This window comes from Anopheles moucheti, chromosome 2 (assembly GCF_943734755.1).
Source record: "Anopheles moucheti chromosome 2, idAnoMoucSN_F20_07, whole genome shotgun sequence".
In the NCBI taxonomy this organism is placed as follows: domain Eukaryota; kingdom Metazoa; phylum Arthropoda; class Insecta; order Diptera; family Culicidae; genus Anopheles; species Anopheles moucheti.
This window is the reverse complement of record NC_069140.1, coordinates 72816159-72837157: the sequence shown is the minus strand read 5'-3', so window position 1 is coordinate 72837157 and position 20999 is coordinate 72816159. Positions and strand designations below refer to the sequence as shown.

Genomic DNA, 20999 nt, shown 5'->3' with positions numbered 1-20999 from the left:
TCCGGCTGTTCTGTGCCATATTGAATTTCGCAGGCGCACAGGTAAAGGGAAAGGGCGCGCAACCCACCGGAAACGATGAATCGATTGTCATCTAATTAACGTCCGGTGTCAGGCCCCCGGAATAGTGAAATGTGCATCGATTTCTTCATGCTTTCGGGGTGTGACATTGGTGTGTGATGACAGCGAAAGCAATAATGACTTGTGTCGCCCCCGATGGTGGCACACAGACGCGACGCGCGGGTCGGTTCCGTCTGTCGTCTTTCAAATATCGCCCGCGCCGCCACCACGCATTTGTGTGTCTCGTCTTGGCACGAACGGTAGTAGCAGAGTAACCTGTTCTGTTTTTGGTGCCTTAAATGTTACTTCCGGCTTGTGTCTACCCCGCCGGGTGTGTGTGCGAACGGGCAAGGTGCTTTGGGGTAGATAATTTTATCCGCAACGGCTAGCACTTTATTTGGCGCGCATAACAACTTTCCACTGTGATCCCGGCAATAATGAAGGCGACGTTTGGGAAACAATGGGCTTTTAGGTGCGTTTTACGCGATATGCAGGGAAAAGGGTGGTGTGGTACCTCCGTGAGCCGGTGATTCTTGATTGCGGATGTTTATTTGTTTGTATAGGCGGTAGTTCTTCCGATCGAAAACACACATAACAGGGCCCGAAAATGTGTTGTGGATAACACACACAGTATGGTTCTGGGTTGTGTTGACCAATCGGGTCACGTGATTGACGATTTTATTGATATTCAAAAACCTATGATAATTATTTATGGCTTTCGTGTGTGTATTGATATCGGCAGCCGCCCGGCTCGTGTGTTGAGTCCAGTCGAGCCCAACTTAACAACGTTTATCTAATTCTATTGTTTGCATATTGTTTGTGGGTGAGAAGGTGTGGTAGTTTAATAGTCATTGGTTTGTTGTATTCCATTAATTCTGCTTGTGGACACAAATGTTGGCCGGATTTAGAATCGAAAAAGAAGAGAAAAACATAGTATGAAACCTTTCAAACAAAAGCAAACCTTCGTCCAAAACGAATGAGTGTTGAGATCTACAATAATTCTGACTTATCGCCACGGGAAACTAACGGAATTGGGGATGGTATACTAAAATAGTTTAACTGCACACGGAAGATCATGATTATGAAGATTATTATTGTATTTTTTTAAATTCAATAAGGACAGCCAACTGTAGGTAACTTTAATCTAAGGAACAATTCACATTCGTTCGAAAACATTTGTTTTCGTAATATAGTAAAAGAATAAATAATTATACAGACAGTCCCCGATATACGCGGTTTTTGGAAGTTTGACCGCTGAGTTAGTTTATAGCATAACATTAAGACAAACAGGTGAACAATTGGCTGAAAATTTGTTTTTTTTTGTCATATGAAACTTTGGTTTTAGTTATTGGTTAATGTTTTCCTTGAAAAATTTGACTGAATCGCTGAATACATAAAAATCAGTGTAGGAAGTTGACGCTATAACTATGAAGTATGAACAACATTACAGGCAGTACCCCGAGATACGCGGTACCTCTTATAAGCGGATTCGGAGATACGCTGTTTATGGAAATTTGAAATATGAGCTAGTTTATAGCACAAAATCTAAGCAAGAAGGTGGAAATTGGTCTCAAATTCATTTTTTGTCACATAAAACATTTCTTTCTAACTTATTTCATCGTAATCTTTCTTAAAAACGAATAATTTGGCGAATAAATTAAGTTCAGAGAAGAAGTCGACTCTGTCGACTTTAAAGTATAAACGAAATTGCACCAGGATTCGACTTACGCGGAAATTCGGGTTACGCGAATTTTCCCCGGGTTATAGATGTCCGCTATAATAGCATATTTCGGGGACTGCATGTACACGAGTATTCGACATACGCGGATTTTTCGCGGATAATAGTGGTCCGCTATAATAGTATATCTCGGGGACTGGCCTGTATTTTTTGTTATTGTAAGGGAACCAATAAGTTTTGGTTAGCATATTATTAGTTTCGTCTGTATTTCTGTTGTTTGTTTAACTATAAATTGCCAGCTATCAAATATGAATTAAGATTAGTATTTTGTAGCAAAATTATAGTTAATTTAGTGTAGCTGTACCATAATTACACATTAATTTATATTTCTTGTGTATCACTAACTTTTCTATTGTTTATTACATATTGTTTTCACTTTCACGCTGGAACATTACAATTATACCTTTATGATATAGTTTTTACGTGTAGTATATATCATAAATGTCTATACCTGTGTTTCCTTAATAACCGTAGGTATGGTAACAAAGGAATCTGGCATGAAGATCGTTACACATTTGTACCGAGAAGAAATGAACCGGAGGTGGACGAATGCAGTTTTTCGGTGTGCGTTATTGGCAAGCTGCCGTAAAACTCCTCTTAGGTGTTTTGTTGAACTCCCGACAACAACAGTCCAATCTCTCCCGAACGCGGATATGCGCAATGGGTTCGTTCCGGTAGTGTAAAGAATTCGGTCAACACTTGTCGTCGGTGCGTGTGTTTGCAAATATGCTCGGATCATAACATACCACCGCCCCAAACATAGGCTCTGGCAGGAAGCCAAGAGAACAGGCACCAATTTTGTGTGAAACTTCTCTGTTTTCGTGTCTCTCGATGTGCCTTGCAGATGTGAATGTTGCATGCTCTTTAGTACAGCATCTCTTGTAAGAGCCTCGAGAGCGTTACGCTCCGACTCACGTGGTAGTAGCATCTCTTATGCGGACGTTAAGGATAATGGGGAAACGATGTCCTAAAAAGTTGCTAGTGCTGAGAGTGATAGATATTCACAGAAAGAGAATAAAAAGAGCAACAAAGGCGGCACACCCTTAAACAACATTGGGTGTTGGCGGGAAAATCCACTGAAGAAGCTGTGTGTCGAAAGGGGTGTCCTGAGGTGTCATGGAACATAATAATTGGAGAGACAATTACGAACAAACATACAGACAACCGTGTGTGCGTTAGGGGCATTGTCAAACAGTGCTCCCTTTCCGGGCATCGTTTGACAGTGGTGCGCGTTGTCATTCTGGCACGCGATAGAGCATTTCGGAATGATGATTATTGCAATGTGAGAAGTTATTCCAAACGCCCAGCGAGAGGACAACTGTGGGAGAGTACTATTTAGAGCAAAGTGTACGTTTTCCAACAAACGGGGTTCGTTTCACATGCGAATCGTGTTACAGTAGTACAGCCCGGAGTAGTCCCGTAAAACATTGGCCCGAGAAGTGTTGTGGCGTTATAGTTGTGTGGTGTACATCTAGTAGCATCCGACGCAGCATCCGCATCAGGACAATTTAGAGTTAGCGTCAACCATAACACAACTGATACAAATAATTGCATCTCACACCACACCGTCGTCGTCGTTGTTGTTGTTGTCATTGTGTTACACCATTTTCAATCAACCACTCATCCGTTTGTTTCATCTGTATGCTTTTTTCTTCGCTGCAACAAACAACAGTGCACCACCGGTCCCGCCAGCGTTACCGTCGACACAGCAGCAGGCATCGCAGCAGGCGGCACAGCAGCAGCAACAGAAACCGATCTATGCATCACAGCAAAGCAACAGCAGTACCAACAGTATTACCTATGGAAGCAATGCGGTAAGTAGAGTAGTGTTATCCATTTTATTCGCAGGATGGTAATGTCAATCCTTGGTAAGACCAAGCACACCAGCGTTAAAACGGACACAGCAAGAGTGGTAACTTCCAGAGCTTTGCCGCGTTTGTTATTGTGCATTGGAGGTTTTGGAGGTGTATCCGGTGCGGAACGGAAATGACGGAGATGACCTTGAACATGTTCCCTTGTCGAATGTTCGATTTTCCATCAAAAGCAACCTGTCAGGTCGTCGTCGGGGAGGTTCCGAATGCCAGAAGTGATGTTTTTGGTGTGTGTGGTGTGGGGGTGATAATGGAATATTTTTGGAATTATTTGCCGTTCTCCTCGTGTACTTTTGGGGAAAAAGAGTGAGTGACTAGTGTTGGAAGTCGAGGAGAGTGTGTACGCGGGGTATGATTTGACATACCACGTGACTCGTGTTTTAGTGAATGTATGCATTTGCTCCAAAACACACACACGGTGGATCGTTGTCGACGAGTTTATCCGATTCGCACGAAGCGGAACAATTTGACATTTCCGCTTTTCGACAACTTGCTGTGATATACATGCCTTCCCCCTCTAGCTGCGAAAAGCTCAATTTCTCGTATTTAGTTTTTCATGCTTATTTTATCAAAAAATTTCTCATCAAATTTCTTTTTCCCGTTCCTTCAGCAACAGTATCCGCAGCCAATCTACGTAGCATCGAATCAAAACCATCAAATGCTGAATCAGTCGGTGTTGCCACCGCAACCGCCGCAACAACCGCCGCCGCCCACACAGCAACAACAGCAGCAGCCACCGTTGAACCTTTCGAACGGTTCGATTTACGCGACGGCCACGTGCTCCCCGAGCGCGACCAACAGCAATCCATCGAATCCGATCTACGCCGGTCAGCAGCAGCTAGTGTCGCAACAGCAGCAACAACAACAGCAACAGTCGCAACCACAGCCACCGCCTCCACCGATGATGATGCCACCGAATGGTTACGGGCCGCCGAACGGTGTCGGTGGCCCGTACGGTGCCGGACAACCACAGTACGGCATTCCACCGGTAAGTAGAAACATAACCGCTTGCTACTACTAGCACTGGCACTGTCCTGAGTGTAAGAGGACCATTCGATTTTCCTTACACCGTTGTATTCCTAACTGGTTTGCTTGTCTTTTAGGTTCCACAGATGCCAATGCAGCCGCTTCAACCACCATCCCAGATGCAACAAACGAACGCACCTCCACCACCGCCAATGATGCCGCCGATGTTCCCCATGTCTGCACCATCGAATGTACCACAGGTAACTACTTTTATATCGTTAGACACAAGGAGTCCCCGAGATACATAACGCAAGCATAAAAAAAGACAAAACTGTAAACAAGTATCTGTTGCCAGGAAGTAGCTCAGAAGGAACTACTTGTAAAAATGGTTAATAATATCGTTTGAATGTAAATTTCCCGCCTCCCTAATGGTAATCGGAAGCTGTGGGTAGAGTTTTTTGAAACAAATTTCGATAAAAAAGGAAATTCACTTTACTGCGATGCCAACACGTATTTACAATTGTTAGCCAACTCCGCAAAAAATTTGCTTACATTTGTGTTTTGAGTGTTGCTCGCTAAGGTTCTGGACAGTTGGTGTATAACCGCACGAAACTAGCTGCTGTCTCCTGAATGCTTTTTAAATACAGGATGCAAGCGAAGTTTACTGTATTAAATTATCTTTAATAGTTATATTTCATCGTCGTCGTCTAAAATTTGTCCTTTTTTAATTCATACAAAAGTACCTGCAATAGATATTCGTTTCGTTTCGCAGTTAGGCAAATAAGTGAAGTCGGCTCTATAACATTCAAATCTTGCACAAATTCAATTTAGGTATTAAGAGGATAATACGCAAATTTCCTTGGTCCGATATAATAGTGTATCACTGAGATTACTGGTAAATTGATTTCACTTGAACACAATCATTGATTTTGAATTCTCTCTTCTCCAGCCTCCAGCACCGCCCATGCCACCAAATCTGAGTAATGCGGCCGCTCCTCCTCCACCACCACCCCCGCCCGGTATGCTTTCATCGAAGCCGGGTGAAATCAATTCCTTGGCCCTCCAACTGGCCAGTGCCAAACTGAAACGCAGCCAACCACCGAAGAGTTCCTCGTCGGTTGCGGCGGGTAATGTTGGTGTGTCGTCCACCTCAACGCTTGCGTCCTCCACTAGCGGCAACAGTGCCGTATCGTCCACCGTGACGGAAAATAGCGGCAGCAGTACATCGAGCGGAGGTAGTGGTAATTATGGAACCATAGGTTAGCACTTACATCCTCATACTAACATTCTCTTGCGTGTGTACTAATTCCTGGCCTCATTGTATCATCGCGGCTAATCGCCGCACTCACGTGTATGCTATGTGGCTGTTTCTTTTCTTTTTTGCATCTGTGTGCTTTTCCTTTTGGGCATGAAGAAAAACAAAACATCGCTTGTCTGTTCGTATATATGGCATTCATTCGTGACATCACCAAATGGTCCAAAATCTGCATACTCATCAAGCACTCTCTCATGTCGAAAAATGATGTTCTGGATGTTTTCATTCTATAGAATCATTTACCCAGGTGTACAAGTTAAACTTGAAAGTTGTCCTATTGTGTCGTAGGAACTTAACGAGTGCAACGTATGGAGTTTCGTACCAAGTATTGAATATTTGGGGCTCTGACTCGTTTTGTTCATTATTTGAGGGGAACATAAGTAGAAATGTATCGGTTATTTTTGGAAGCATGATGGTGTGCACATGTTCGCTACATGACTTCAGGAACAAATTATTCCCATCAAATAGTTGGATGAAATTTATATCCTGGCTTCCATTAAAATTATTTTGTTTTCATCCTAAAACAATAACAAAACACGGATAAATGTCAACTTACATGCCTGGCGTGTAGAATGTAAATAATTGGGTTCATTCAAATAGAATGGACTAAAATGTCACTATTCAAATTAAGTAGAAGGAATTCAAAGCAAAATGTCAACATTAGGACAAGGAAAAGAATACATGTGAACCATCGGTTGGATGGTTTAGTACTAGCTGTTAACAAAAGATTCATTACGGTTGTAACGTGACCGAGTGAACGAAGCGTGGCAGGCCACTAATAGGATTCGTCTGGTAGGATTTGTTATGGTTTTTTTTTTCTACAGGTAGATATTGAAATGTATTGCCGACCAAAACGCGTCTGTCTGGTTCATACATGGTTGCTTTTGCCACTTTTTTACAACCGTGGTTGTTTGTTTTATCTGTCTTTCTTACAAATACTGGCTTTGTGTGGCTATTGGTCACTTGATTTACACATATCCGGTTATGCATGGATGAAAGGAATGTTGGAAGGCACGATCGATGCGATTATGCCATATGTTAGCGAATATGTACCGAATTAGTCTGTAGGACATATTGATTAGCCTAGATTATATTAGGAAAAAAGAAATTAAAATTAGCCTTAACAAGGCTGACAACAGGTTAGATAATCCCAAGGATGTTTAGAAAATAGATGCATTTGTGCTATAGTTTATGTATTATTTTTAACTGTTTATTTTTCAACTAATGTATTGTATTTTGTACTATTTTGTGCTGATTCGCACAATAAACAACAGGACGATCGTCATCTGGTATGGCATCGATGATGGATGAAATGGCAAAGACTCTTGCTAGGCGTCGGGCGCAGGCTGAGAAGAAGGAGGTAAGGCATCATCCTCTTACCATCTATTAAACTAGATGTGTTACCATTGTTACACGTTTATCGTTCCACTTTTCTAGCCGGACTCCAACGACGATGGTGGTGCAGCAGGGTCCGGAGGTCGCCAGCGGGCGTGGGAAAAATCAAGCACCTTACCGCACAAACTAGGCAGCAACAATGCTAGTGGCGGCGGAGGTTCCAATTCTGGCCCGGGTGGTGCTAGTCTGAGCGGTTCAGAATCGCCGAAACCTTCGCGAAAACGTTTTGGCAGTGCCAGCGAAGAAACGATACTGAAGGTTGGTTGTGTTAACCTCTCGTGAGCGAGCAACAGCCGTGTTTTGCGGACCATGTAACTAAACCAAGTTTTTTTTTTCTCTTTTCATAATACGGAAATTGTACGCATAACAGCAGATAAATGGTGGCGACAGTTTCTCTCTTCCGACTGCGGTCGAGTTCGACAATCTGAAGGAGGAAATATTGCGTGAAATGCGCAACGAGCTTGCAAAGGCGAAGCAAGAAATTATAGAAGCTATCAAATCCGAATTCAACCGCAGGTAAACGCAACTTCGCTTTGTTGCTTCCTTTTTTAGGCGCTAGAGTACGAACGAGAAACAAAATGAAAACACACACACACATAGACAGCATTTCTACTACCGCAAATTACTACCATTACAACTATCATGAACTACCGTTATAACAAGCAGATAAGAAATGGAGCGATCACAGAGGCAGTCACGATGAGAAGCATCGAAATGGTATCATAGAACCAGGCAAAACAGGCAACGATTTGACACACAACGGGGTGAATATTCGGCATGCGAATGGACACCGGAGCGCTGCTGGGTGCAGATTTTACTTCAATTGATAGTCCTTTATTTTTTACAGGAAAGAATTAGTTTTTATTCCAATACAATTATTGTATATACGTTCAGCAATGACGTATTGACTAGTACCTATTCTAGTATCTATTCCTATCTTTATTTTTGTTCGATGAATTATCATATGTTATCGGTGAAGTTTCCCGTTCACACGATAAAATGGTAAAAAAATAGTTTCGAAATACATTTTCTATGTAGAATGTTTACCACGCACGTTTCGATGTCTAAAGAAGTGTGAGGCTTTCCTGGTGGATAGTTTTATGTATGTTTTATTTATGGCCATAACGAGCAAGAGTGAGAAAAAAAACGTATAGTTTGTGTTTGTTAGCAGATCGAGCGAATAAATGTCGCAATGCAACTTTAAATGGACACTAGTTAAGGGCAGGTTAACAATGTTGACTGTTGGAGCCTGTATGAAAGTATAGCGACGACGGGGACTTAGCGTATCAATTACAGTTGCGGACGAAGGAACAAAGAGTTGATGCTATAACCGTTAGCTAAATCTGTGTGGCCCATGCAAGATCATTAACTTTTTCACACGTAATTCGTTTAAAATTCGTTCATTTCTTTGATTCGTATTCTACAACATGTTTTTTTTTTAAATGGCTATATCATTGCTACAACGCATCTGCAAGCAGTTGACGCACAAGTTCACCTCCCACCAAGAGAAATAATTTGTGGACTAAAAAATAAATAAATAATACAAATACACCATTCACTTGCGCGAAGGAAACTGAACTTACAAGACTCCAAACATTTATACATATATCGTAAAAAATGGTGCAGTTGAGGTACACTCGTAAGCAGAACTAATGAATTAGCATAATATACATAGTAGCGGCACGGCGAGCGTTCGAATGGCATACGTATCCGAAGAAGATGTGCAAACATGTTCCCATGTGGAATTTGATATCAATTTTTGTGCGCCATTGCTGTTGTGGTTAACCGTTTTTGGTCCGTGTGTGTGGTACCCTCCGCCTGATATGTTTCTGCTCCATTTTCTGCCGTATCGCGTTGTAGTAACAGTATCATCATCATCATCGTATAAGCTCTTGAAATTGTAAAACTAACCGAATGGAGTTGAGAAGCGTTTCGGTTAGCTTTTATGCAGTTAATGCTAGGGAAGGCTATCATCAAACTGTCAGAGTATCTGGAAGTAGAAGGTAAAACAGAGCGGCGGAAGCAAAACAGTTCTTTGAATCGAATGTCTATCCATGTGTCTCTATGTGTCAGCCATATTATCTGTCTCATTATTATTACTCTTTGGAGAAGAGCGAAGCAAAAGTATAAAATTCAAAATCATTCAACTTTGAAACATAACTAAAATCATCGGGAACACATGAATTAAATTATACTAAACCCCTAACTACTTAAGTGCGCGCGCGATGAACGAGAACACGGTAAAGTTAAACGCAATGGAGCAAACATGTAAACCCAATCGAATGCTTCGTTCCGTTTATTTTTCTTTTCTTTTCTGCCAAAACTAGTTTTGGTCAAAATGCGCGCAAAATAGAAAAATGAAGTGTAGTAATGAGTGCATAACACACTCGAATTAAACGTCGCAGAATGCGCAACTCGTATGCAAAACTGCACACCCGAAGCAAACTAAGCTGATTAAATCAAAATGTAGAATAAATTTAATGAACACTCCTGGAATCGGATCGAAATCATTATACGGGATGTGTGATTTGGCGAAGAAAGACGACGCGGGGGTGTGAAAGAACACACGGTTAATTTTAAAGTGCGCACACAAACCGCGATAGAGCATTAGTCGAAGCATTATTGTAAGAATTGTGAAAGGCGGTTATGACGACGACGACGTGCTGAAGCGCTAAACGATGGACTACACAATCGAATTTTTTGTACATAAAAGTGAAAGACTAAACGGGAACGCGGAAGAAGCTGTGTGATGCATCGGTTAATCGGACGAAAGAACGGAAACGAAATGAAGGAATAGTATAGAATGTAAAATGCGTAACTTTCATTATAGTCATGTCGATGGCGGTAGTATAAGCAGCATAGAGGTATGAAAGGATGACGCAAGGTTGATAAACTAGCAAGGTGGCATACATGTTAATACGAAACTGAACCGCAAAACGCTTTCTTTTTCCCGGTGTTCCGGTGAGCATCAGTTGTTCTAGCGCATTAGAAGGAATGAATCACGCGGCAGTAGTAGAAGCAGAGTGCAAGCGTTAAGATAAAATAATTCTTCCCTCGGAACTGAACTGACATAAACGTGTGAGGGTCTGTCCTGTCCCACAGAACGTGTACACAAGCTGTGGCGAATCAAATTGTAGAGCAAAACATAAACAAGTACGACGAAGCTTGCACAGGAGGAGTGTTGATGTACGGTATTCTTAAAATGATCTTCTTACAAGCACGAACAGTGCGTGCTGTTTCTCTGAGCAAACGCGTAGATATGCTCTCTTTTAAATTGTGCGGTGCGTACACACTAATAAATTTAACGCTTTAAACACAGAAAGCAAGCGATATGGAAGAAAATGTTAAAAATTCACCACGAGTCAAACCGAACACTACACACAGTACCGAATATCTATCTAAACTATAAAGAAAAGGCGAAACAAAACCAAACCAAAAAAGAAACGAACGAAAAAGTAATATATTGGGAAGCGGATTGTGAAATGGGAAACGCTACACTATTGCAATAGTTTTGAATCACGCGCAGTGTTACAAATTATCGCAGCTGAAAGCATACAATAGAACACAGCAATGAAGAACTTGAGTAAGAAAAACGTCATAAAGCAGAAAAGAAAAACAATACAAGTAAACAAAAATCAATAACAAACTAATTAAAAAAAAACACACGCACACGCATATAATAACAAGACGATTTTCGTTTAAAAAAAACCACAGACACACATCTACAAAGAAAGCAAATGTAATTGCAACGACTCTCGAACATATGCAATACAGGAGGACAATTCACACACAACACAGAGAAAAAAAGACAAAGCAAATCACGCAACAACACAGCGGTTTAGATGTGTAAGGCTTTGTACAGACGACAGGTTTTTCGTAACACTTAAAGAACAAGTTTGGTTCAACGAGTTTGTTTCAATAACATTGTTGTGTAATAGCGATGGGCTTCTGAATATGTTTTGTAACCTACGAAATTTGTTAGTAAAGTTTCCTGATAGATCTATCATCTGTACAAACCCTTCGGAAACTGCTGAACAAACAAACCACACAGAAAAAGCAACCCAAAACAAAACATACTGTAAAGGACATAATGCTGAACTGTTGCTGCGAATCATCGGTGGCCGGTAAATGAGGTAAATTTAAATAGTAAAGATACATGAAAGGAAACAGTGAAACAAAGAGAAGTGAAGAGAGCGTTCGAGATCAAGTGGAAAGGAAGGATGAATGTGAAAAATACAGGCCAATAACTAAACAAGAAAGAGAAGATCGATTAAACACATTTATCTGACACAGACGTCACAGAAAGTTTCAGTTTCAACGTTCCTCCGTTGTACCGCGGATGCACATTTTGACTTCCACAACCTATATGGTACTTTTCTTCTTCCCTGTTCTATATCGGAACCGCATAAAGGCATGCAAATTGTCAAACGTAATAAGCAGTATTAACAAAACAAAAGGACACCAGTAACGTAGAGCGAGAATATGGTCAGCCGTGTAAAAAGAGGAGTGGTGTTCGGTGCAGGATGGCGGCAAGCAAATATGTTTTAATCTTTGTGCGTGCGTGTGTGCGAATTAAATTAGGCTTTTTGTCTCTTGGTAGTAGTACACGAGCGTTTTATTCGTTTTAGATATTATTTGCCATCACCTGTTGGGTTTTGGTTTTGGTAAAGAACGGAACAGTGGAGCGCACACTTTGTATGTAAATGCTTTTTTCGAATAACGCTTTTCTTCTCCATTTCGCAATTTATGGTGGTACGGTGGCTATAGGGTTTTAGATCGATATGAAAGGGACAAGATCGGAAGCGAAGGGTTGAGCATTGCCACGTATAAGAAAACTCCTCATTTTGAACTGTGATCGTTTTGTGTCACGATGGCGGAGGTCCGCCGGTAAGGGATTTAGGATGTGTGGTATTGTGCGTACATGATGCTGCTTCTTTTCGATATGTACTCACACCAAGGAATCGATTTTTAACCGTTTCTTCGATCACTTCTTGACAGAGTACATACACAACAACAGCACTAGAATTTCCGTTGCGTTTGTAGATGGATGCGCTATTTGACACAACAATGATATGGTGCAAAGGTTTAGCTAGAAGAGGTTAGAGAAAGGATACAACACACAGATAGGCATGCACCACAGAACACACGCATTATGCATACATATACGACGAAGCTATCGGTGAGAAATGCATCTATGCTACTACTATAATAGATGATTTGTGATTTTATGTTAACTATAATTTTGTAGTATTACTTTTATTTACCTTTTTACGATAAGACGTGCAAAATGCGACTATTGATATATATATATATACATACACACAGACACACCCACACTTATACATTTATCTTATTATACGCCAAGAGATGATTAAAGATAAAAAGTGGTGCGTAACTGCGTTAAGAAAAGATAAGAGAGCAAGAAAAACACAAACAAACAAAAGCTAATATTAGGAGAAATTAATTGAACGGATTTGGTCGGCCAGAAAGGTAAAGAAAAGGAAGAAGAAGGAGGGTTAGTGGTTGGATGAAGGACAAAAAAACGAGAGTGCATGTGGGCTAAGGACCGTAACCAATTCGAGTGATTCAAAATGAAAGCATATAGCGTACAATAGACAAGAGTGGATGGACACATGGTCGGTACTCTGGAGAGGTTCAGTGGTTTGTGAGGGGGTAGTGTGGTAGATGAACGATGGACGATAGAGATTAATTAAACAATAAACACACATACATACACACACAAACAAAAAACACACACAGTTAATGAAGTAGATCAAACAGAGAAAAGAAAAGAAGAGAAGAAACACGAAAAAAAACACAGACACAGAAACAGGAAAATACGCATGTGTATTATCGCGAATTTTTGGCTAAAAGAATAAAGGAAATGAAAAGAAAGTGAGAGACATAGAGCTACTTGCAATACATACACTGACAAAAAAATACAAAAAAAGGACATAGACTACTACAACATACACACACACACGTACACGCATTATTATAGATAACCTACAAATTTTATAAAATTAACAAACAAGAACAGCAAAAAACATATTGCGATTAATAAAAAAAGTGAAAAAGTGAAGTAAACGTATGAATCTGCTGATTGTTTGATGTCGTTTATATACGATTTTCGCGATATCCGAAACCAAAACAAAACAGATTTATCTTTAATGATCACTGATGGAAGTGATCATGTGGATCATTTATCTATTCAACCAACGAAAAAGGGCGGTACCAACGTAAAAGAGCCAACGCATCGTCTTCAGCTAATTAAAAGGGGTCTAACGAGAGTCTTTCAATAACTCGACGATCGAATACTAGATCGGATTGAACTATTGGTACGTAGCAACGAATACTCGATCGGATTGAACTATTGGTACGTAGCATCTGTCTAGAATATTTGAGTGGAGAATAGAATAAGATAAGGTTTTTTAATGGATGATTTTGACCATTTATCAATCAACATGTTCGTAACGTCCTTGATTGGTGGTAATGTAACGTAAATTTGATGTTCGATTTGTTCGATCCAAAACATTACTACCTTAAAGGAAGGGGAAGGGTTTCCAGCAGTTAATCGAACTGCTGTTCTCACACAAATGTATTGACCTCACTAGTGTGTAGTATTCTGTAGGATCTCCAGACTAAGTGTAGAATGCTGCTATACAGTTCGAAAAGGATTTACATACGTATAATGCTTGTTTAAGATTAAGTAAGTTAAGTAAGTATATTTGGATATGCGTTCCATCCCCACGCATTCAGAATAACAGATTAAAGTTAATAACCTCATTTTATGTACTTGTAGTTTGGATTTTTTTTATTCGGTTTATAACTGAACGAATTTAGTGTTAGAATTTATCTATGCTGCGTATTGAAAATATACAATTGATAATAAAGATGATTTGCTAAACGTAAAGTAATGTGTGCAGTGTGGTGATGGGTTTAACGAAACCGTTCAAAAGCGTTTGGTTTGGAGCAATTTGGTTTTTATTGTATCGACAATTTTGCCTCCACTACTATGCAAAGGGGTTTCAATAAATTAGATAGTTTTTTTTCGGAAGTGTGCCACCATTTCGCGTTACCTTGCAACATTCATGTTATTTTACATGCACGCTATTAGAAAAGGATATGCATTTCGTCTCCTACAGCGCAGTTAACACACCGGCCAGCACACCGGAAACACCCAGCATCGTGTAACCGGTAGTGTACACCTCCTTGATGGTTAGGAACTTGCCCAAATCCCAGAACAGATGGCGCACACCGTTCACCGTGTGGTACGCGAACGGGTAAGCCAGCGTGAACTTGAGCGCAATCAACGTCGGAGCGCTCAGTCCTTCCAGCATCGTCAGGTAGTGTGTGGCATCGTGTGGCATGGCCAGCGCACCGAGCCCAAGTGCAGTAATGTATCCGGTCAGGGCCAGTCCGGTGAAACGGTGCGTGATCGAAAGCATGCTGGTCAGCTGGAAGCTGTAGATGGTCAGATGAGGTGACTGGGGTCGCTTCAGACGTGCATTCCGGTCGTCGTGCGACTCTCCAGGACGGACGTCCGATTGTGCCGGCTTCAGGACGATCGAACGTGCTGCTACCAAGGGAAGGGTGACATTACTTCCGTAACCCTGCAGCAACGAACGACGGCAAGCGTTCCTAAAACAAAACACAGAACAGCCACCATACACGGGGACGCAAATTATAACATTATGTAATTTCACCAGGCAGCAGCCCGGGGTGGTCATGAGTCCGTTGCTGGAGGAATGCCATTTGCCACGCCTTGTCACTTACCTCAGCAGCAGAGAAGCGGCCATTATGGTGCTGTGGTCGGATTGTTTTTAAGGAAATTTCGAAAGAATACTCGTCACTGAACGCAAGGCCGTTCGGGGGAAAAGAAGTAGTGTTGTGTGTTTTGCTAAACAGAAAAACAGAATCCTTTTGCTGTTGTGCAAGATTTGACAGTTGTCAAACACAATTGTCAGCTGTTGCAAGCTTTCAGCAGTTTGTCAGCAAAATTCGCAGCATTTGGTGGAAGAAAAATAGTTTTAATTCAAACTTTAGTCAATTGTTCGGATAAAGTACATAACATAGCGCCAGAAAAATGTACAACGAATCTCTTCCGTATTTACAATAATGAATATAATCCATTGATTTTGCATTAATGTGTACCAGTCTGCACTGAAATGTTTCTTCCCAGTGAAAATACTACCGGTTGGAACGGAATTAACGTTGGGAGAATTACGATCCGTTACAAAGCTAAAAATTATGCATTTACCCTCGAAAACGGTTATTGGTTATCATCTTAGAATGCTTTTCAACGTTTATTGCATCCATCACAACAATATTACATTCCATTCACTACCACATGAAGACGGCTTTTTCGCGCAAAATTCGCAACCCATGTCGTGTCCATTCGTGTTCGGTAAGCCACAGTTCAACCACACTTTCCAGACAGGACATTACGGCGGCACCCTTCCAGCTGGTAATCTCAGGATCCATGTCTTTCGGACTTGAAACAATGCTCTGCTCCGAACGGTAGCCGGCGGGTATTTTGCGTGCTAGCTGACTTTGCAACCAGCTGCCAATGCCGGGAAATTTGATCCCACCTCCAACGATTAAAATGCAGCCGTACATTTTGCGCTTCAGTTCATCGCTTGCTATAACCGAGAAAAAACAATATAGTTGGCGACCAAACTTATATGCCACGCTCTACTCACAACAACGCTCGATACTTTGAATGACGGCCTGGTCCAATCCTACCAACTGTCCACCGGGCAGCAGATAGTCGCGATCATTCGCTTTCGTCTCACGCTCACGCTCCTGCTCCAACCCGTCCACTACGAGATCTTCATCCGGTGCTTCCGTGTTTGTCAGTGCTCCGCTGTCAATAGCTGATTGTTCTAAGTTTTCTTTATTGCGACGCTGTAAAACAGATGCGAGAATGAAAACCAAATGCATTTGGTGACCTTTCATCTTCCCCAGTACTTACCCCTGTTTCCCTTAGATATTCTGCATCGAAACAATCTTCCGGATGTGGTTGTAAAGAGCACCATTTCTGTGTCTTTGGAGCGGTTCGGTTTGCACCCGTGATAGCGAGCAGCTCTGTGAAAAAGATACTTAACGGAGCAACCATTGCTTCATCGCCTACTTGTAGCGTATAGTTGCGTTTCGTCGTCCCCGGATGCTGAACGGTAAATGATTTTTCGACCGAACCACAAACGTCCAAGTTGACATGCCCGAAGTCTTCCTTCAGCCGTCGCAACAACACACCATCAAGCGGCGTTTGTTCGTTGCATTCCCGGTAGGGAAAGGCACACTTCTGCAGCAACCAGTAAAACACCTGCGTAACGTCCGCTCCACCGTAATCGAACCGTACCCGTGTGTTTGGATGAGAAATGCCATCCTCAACACACGAGACCGACGTTTTCTCATCACCAACATCGACCACACACGCGTACCCGAGACCGGCACCGAACGTGGCCGCTACGTGATCCTGCACCAAAAAACAGCACCCAAAACCGATCTGGTTCAGCAAAAGTGTTACGTACTCTCGCAAGTGCGCTCGGTTGTAAATGTCCGGTATTACAAGTACCGCTCGGTACTGTCGCATCTCACTCGCTTTGATTTGGAGCCGTGTTTGTAGCACATGCTCCCAGATTGTCTGCAGGTCGGACATGATCCCAAAGAGTGAACCACCAACACCAGCGTGCAGATTTAGCTCGCCCCGTCGGATCGGAAAATGGACGTTGTACTCTCCGTCCGGCTTGAGCAGTAGCACATCCTCCCCTATAACCACGTCGTTTCCATCCTTATCGTGCCACTCGGTGTCACTGTCTGGTACAACTTCCGGCTGCGAACGTCTATTGAATGCTGCGATCTGTTGCGGTGGTGTAGCGTACCGACGCTGCCCATTCGACTGAACACAGGATTGTAGTGTGTGCGTTATCTGCAGCCGGCAATCTTCCAGCTCCTGTAGTAATTCTTTGTTTTTGTTAACCACCGGTGGCAGCACACAGTCTCGGTGAGTTCCTCCACCCGGTTTGCGACGTCGTGCGATAGCGTGCAGAATTCGGACCGGATTCACATCCGAAGCACGACCGATTCGAAGGTAGTACGACCCTGGATGAATTACAATGATGTTTTGTGCTTGCATGTGGTGCTGAAATAAGTAAATGACGTAATGAAATCCTTACACGTGATAATCGAAACGCAATGCTACATACTTCGGCTGCATCTTTTAACGTGGACATGGTTTTAGCTATTATACTTCTTCCTTCAGATGCACTGTTGAATTGCTGCAACACCGGCAACCGTTCTACCGGTTTAGTTTGTAAACAAAGCAAACGCTGAATGTCGCTGAATCAAAGGGAGCTGTCAAACGGTACGGTAAAAATGCAGTACCAAAAGAGCCGAGTAGCAGCCCTTAACGAGCACCAACGGTCGAAACAGCGATTCGAAAATTTAAGTGTGTTGATCCATTGCGAAGTGCTGTAGAGTCTATGTACAGTAATCCTGACAAAAATGTGTCGGAGCGTCTGTTCTGTATGTTAGCAGCAGTTCGCCCACAGCGTATGTTCCTTCCCGAAGGGCTGCGCTGGTTACTATGGTCCTGGGTCGCGACAGGACTCAAACAGCCAGTGAGCGTAGGCCCTACTACAATACTACCAGAGCCAACAGCACCGCGCCAGATCCCTACGCACAACCTGTTTATCGCCTTCAAAGTGGCCTACGATACCATAGATCGGAAGGAGCTACGGAACGTCATGTAAGCGGAACCACTTTCCTACTTTAGCGCATGAAGATGCGGAGAACATCAATTGGATGGAGCATGAAGATCCAAAGATCAGTGCTTGTTTGTACTTCCGAGCTCGCTGCAGCCTGCTTGCCACCACCTACGCAATTTCTCTGGGACCCACTATTTCAACGAGTCCTGAGCGGATGCCACGTTAGATCTCCCACTAATTTTGAGCCTGTCACTCATAAACAAAGCACACTATTGTGTTGGTTTTACAGTTGTTCCAGAACTCGATTCACCCGCTGTTCCTGTTCCGCTATAATCTAATACATCACATACTATGTGGAAATTAAAACACCATGTACGCCACGAGAAACATGAGAGCATCTTGAATTTACAGATTCTGATAAGTGTGTCAATGTGTCATGTCAGAACTGTATCCGTTCCTCATTCACAAGAAGAGGTTTGCACCTGTATCAACAACGTGTCCGGATTTGCACGATTGAACTGGAATGGTACAATTCCCTGTTTAGTTCTTAGCAATTTATCGTCCGGAAGAGCAATGCCCGTCAGTGAAAGATATTTCAAGATTTCCGCGTGTGTGCTGCTGTTTTTCGTTGCCGCTGGCTTTAGTGAAGCAGAGCAAAGGTCTGGCCGCATTGTAGGTGGACGCAATGCAGACATAAAAGATCACCCGCATATGTTGCTTTTGCGCAAAACTGGATACGCGACTTGTAGTGCAGTGGTGATAGGGAACAAGCATGCACTCACTGCTGCCCACTGTGTGTACGCTTTGTCGGATGTAAAAAAGGTAATGATCGCGTTGAAGGGAGCGGAGTTAGAGCCGTTCAACTAATGCTAGCTGAGGTTCAGATTTCTTTGCATGGTGGTAGTACAACACAAACGGGAACGAGTGTGGCATTTAGCGCGGAACGTGTTCTGATACACCCCAGCTACAACGACACCACCAATGATAATGATATAGCAATCATTGAGATCAGCAGCGAGTTCAGTGGACATGAGAATGTAGCCCCTATAACATTGCAGAATACGGAACCTTCATCAACTTCTGCAGCTTGTAACGTTACCGGTTGGGGTATAGTCAACGCTAGAACGAACGCCGTATCAAACACACTGCAAGTTGGATCGCTTCAGCTCATCACACCAAGGACCTGTCGTGTACAATGGCATCCCCTTGCTATTACTTCCAGGTAGGGTAGTGGATATTGAAGTCGCTAAACGTGAATCATGTCTGGAAACTCATTTCTTTACACTTGTCCACAGCATGATCTGTGCACGGAGTGAATCTGCTGACACGTGCGCGGGTGACAGTGGAGGTCCCCTGGTTTGTGAGGAGCGTTTGTATGGCATAGTGTCTTGGGGTAGTTCTCGCTGTGATAAAACGAAGCCTGCTGTGTTCGCCAAAATTTTTGCTAACAGTGTACGATCGTTTATCAAGTTAAACACAGGTATTTAAAGGTTCTTGTATGGGTTTCTTGCAATAAACAAAAAACATATTTGTACAACTATGTGAACTTTTTTAGCTAAATTATGAAGGTAGCACAAGAATAAATGGGTGCAAAATAAATACAAACTGCAGCGAAGCATGCGCGAATTCGTGGAAGCTGAACAGCAGTTGGATAAATATTAAACCATATTCTTACTCTTGGTCCAACTACGCTTGAGCAAATCGTGCTTACCGACATAGAACTGGTCGAGTTTCTTATCTGTTTCCAGGAATATCTGGTTCAAAGCTGCAGTTCTCCATCCGAGGTACCATCCGTATTCTGGCATCCTAATGAGATAATGGTGTTTCTCCTTACAACCACTACCCACAACAATCGCCAAAGATCTCAGTAGCACATAGTATTCACCATTTAAAACTAGTGAAAACTAGTGTCCTTAGAATGCGATATATGCTGTATTCTGCAGCTTGATGTAATCGTCTGAATCATACAGGTTTGTGGAGTCCTTAGCATACCTAGCTGTTCAGCACGCCCGATTGTTGGTGCTTAGCTTGGTTTTCGAAGTTACAATCATGTCAAAGTTCTCGAAAAATGTCTAAACTATCTTGACATCGTCGCCGTTAACTGATGCTCTGCCTACCAATCGATCTCTGTTACTGTGAAAGGTTTCGTCTCACTGATCATTAAGCGAATCCTTAAACCGTCGCGTGCATCCCTCGTATACCGGCGTAAATGTACGTCGGAAGATATATCAGTAGCAAAGAACCTAGGAATTGTAAAGAACGGGAGCAACTTATGCCCCAGATGTCTATTTTATTCGAAGGCAATTTGTACCACTGCATGGCCTTTCATAGCTAGGTTGAAGCCAAGGTATTCTTAGGTGCCTTGAAGATGCTGAGTAGGTTGTTTGTGAACCTACCTAATCGGGAGTGGGTCTTGTAGACAGTATCAGTATCAGTATAATACTTAATTTCCACTTTTGCAGTAAATCCTAGGATGTAGTTTTTAGGCCCTGTTTATTGATTCTTAGCTCCTGAGGATTAGGTCTTTACAAAGAAACATGATAGTGATAGTGGCACAGCTTAATATGCTCATCCATAAGAGTTATGTTGTATTACATCGTTACCTGCTAAGTTGTTACATTTAACCTTTACTATAACCCCGATGACTAAAAGATTATAGAAGCATCTCGTAGTTGAAATAATGGCTGTTGCATTATTACACTCGGATAAAGAAAACTGTAAACGAATTTGTATGCTTCGATTCTGATTTCACTCGGAACAGACCAAATCTCTGTATCACTGCCCTACGTTAATACGCTAGAATCCAAAAGGGCAAAATAATTTGCATCAATCTTATGCAACGGCCGGGCGTACATCAGCTTATCAGTATCAATAATGCACACTTCTCGCGTTCGACCGGCACATTATGCAATGCCGCTCAATTCACGAAATATAACCGAAATGTCGTC

The 20999-nt window shown here is 42.3% G+C and overlaps 4 protein-coding genes across 8 annotated transcripts in view; 2 read left to right on the top strand and 2 right to left on the bottom strand.

Moving 5' to 3' along the window:
• Positions 1 to 13202, top strand: part of LOC128299275 (protein enabled) — a 41309-nt gene extending 28107 nt beyond the window's left edge. Inside the window, exons 5-11 of one of the 5 annotated variants that reach the window (XM_053035178.1) lie at positions 3468 to 3609; positions 4277 to 4654; positions 4770 to 4892; positions 5582 to 5891; positions 7222 to 7307; positions 7385 to 7600; positions 7713 to 13202. In XM_053035178.1, coding sequence (XP_052891138.1) covers positions 3468 to 3609; positions 4277 to 4654; positions 4770 to 4892; positions 5582 to 5891; positions 7222 to 7307; positions 7385 to 7600; positions 7713 to 7862 — 1405 coding nt within the window. In that variant the 3' untranslated portion in view covers positions 7863 to 13202. The remainder of the gene's footprint in view (positions 1 to 3467; positions 3610 to 4276; positions 4655 to 4769; positions 4893 to 5581; positions 5892 to 7221; positions 7308 to 7384; positions 7601 to 7712) is intronic. The other 4 variants (XM_053035183.1, XM_053035182.1, XM_053035181.1 and 1 more) reach the window with 4 other exon arrangements.
• Positions 13203 to 14157: 955 nt separating this feature from the next.
• LOC128297013 (succinate dehydrogenase cytochrome b560 subunit, mitochondrial-like) lies at positions 14158 to 15256 on the bottom strand. The gene is made up of 2 exons (XM_053032563.1): positions 15119 to 15256; positions 14158 to 14983 (listed from the first exon to the last, which is right to left on the bottom strand). Exons 1-2 carry the CDS (start codon positions 15139 to 15141, stop codon positions 14482 to 14484), a joined length of 525 nt encoding a protein of 174 aa, XP_052888523.1. The 5' UTR covers positions 15142 to 15256; the 3' UTR covers positions 14158 to 14481.
• Positions 15257 to 15641: 385 nt separating this feature from the next.
• Positions 15642 to 17650, bottom strand: LOC128297619 (actin-related protein 8). Its single transcript, XM_053033297.1, has 4 exons — positions 17551 to 17650; positions 16317 to 17486; positions 16045 to 16249; positions 15642 to 15984 (listed from the first exon to the last, which is right to left on the bottom strand). Exons 1-4 carry the CDS (start codon positions 17575 to 17577, stop codon positions 15686 to 15688), a joined length of 1701 nt encoding a protein of 566 aa, XP_052889257.1. The 5' UTR covers positions 17578 to 17650; the 3' UTR covers positions 15642 to 15685.
• A 974-nt stretch (positions 17651 to 18624) lies between these two features.
• LOC128298484 (chymotrypsin-1-like) lies at positions 18625 to 19539 on the top strand. Its single transcript, XM_053034234.1, has 3 exons — positions 18625 to 18873; positions 18936 to 19273; positions 19347 to 19539. The coding sequence occupies exons 1-3, from the start codon at positions 18625 to 18627 to the stop codon at positions 19537 to 19539; spliced, it is 780 nt and encodes a 259-aa protein (XP_052890194.1).
• The last annotated feature ends 1460 nt before the right edge of the window (positions 19540 to 20999 follow it).

Bases quoted from the DNA above. Each gene is read 5' to 3' on its own strand.
- LOC128297013 (XM_053032563.1), bottom strand. From the start codon at position 15,141: ATGGCCGCTTCTCTGCTGCTGAG. The intron at 14,984-15,118 runs GTAAGTGACAAG...GTTTTGTTTTAG, and splicing joins GCCGCTTCTCTGCTGCTGAG to GAACGCTTGCCGTCGTTCGT.
- LOC128297619 (XM_053033297.1), bottom strand. From the start codon at position 17,577: ATGTCCACGTTAAAAGATGCAGCCGAA. The intron at 17,487-17,550 runs GTATGTAGCATT...TACTTATTTCAG, and splicing joins CGTTAAAAGATGCAGCCGAA to CACCACATGCAAGCACAAAA. The intron at 16,250-16,316 runs GTAAGTACTGGG...TCTGTTTTACAG, and splicing joins AATATCTAAGGGAAACAGGG to CGTCGCAATAAAGAAAACTT.
- LOC128298484 (XM_053034234.1), top strand. From the start codon at position 18,625: ATGCCCGTCAGTGAAAGATATTTCAAGATTTCCGCGTGTGTGCTGCTG. The intron at 18,874-18,935 runs GTAATGATCGCG...GCTGAGGTTCAG, and splicing joins CTTTGTCGGATGTAAAAAAG to ATTTCTTTGCATGGTGGTAG. The intron at 19,274-19,346 runs GTAGGGTAGTGG...ACTTGTCCACAG, and splicing joins CCCCTTGCTATTACTTCCAG to CATGATCTGTGCACGGAGTG.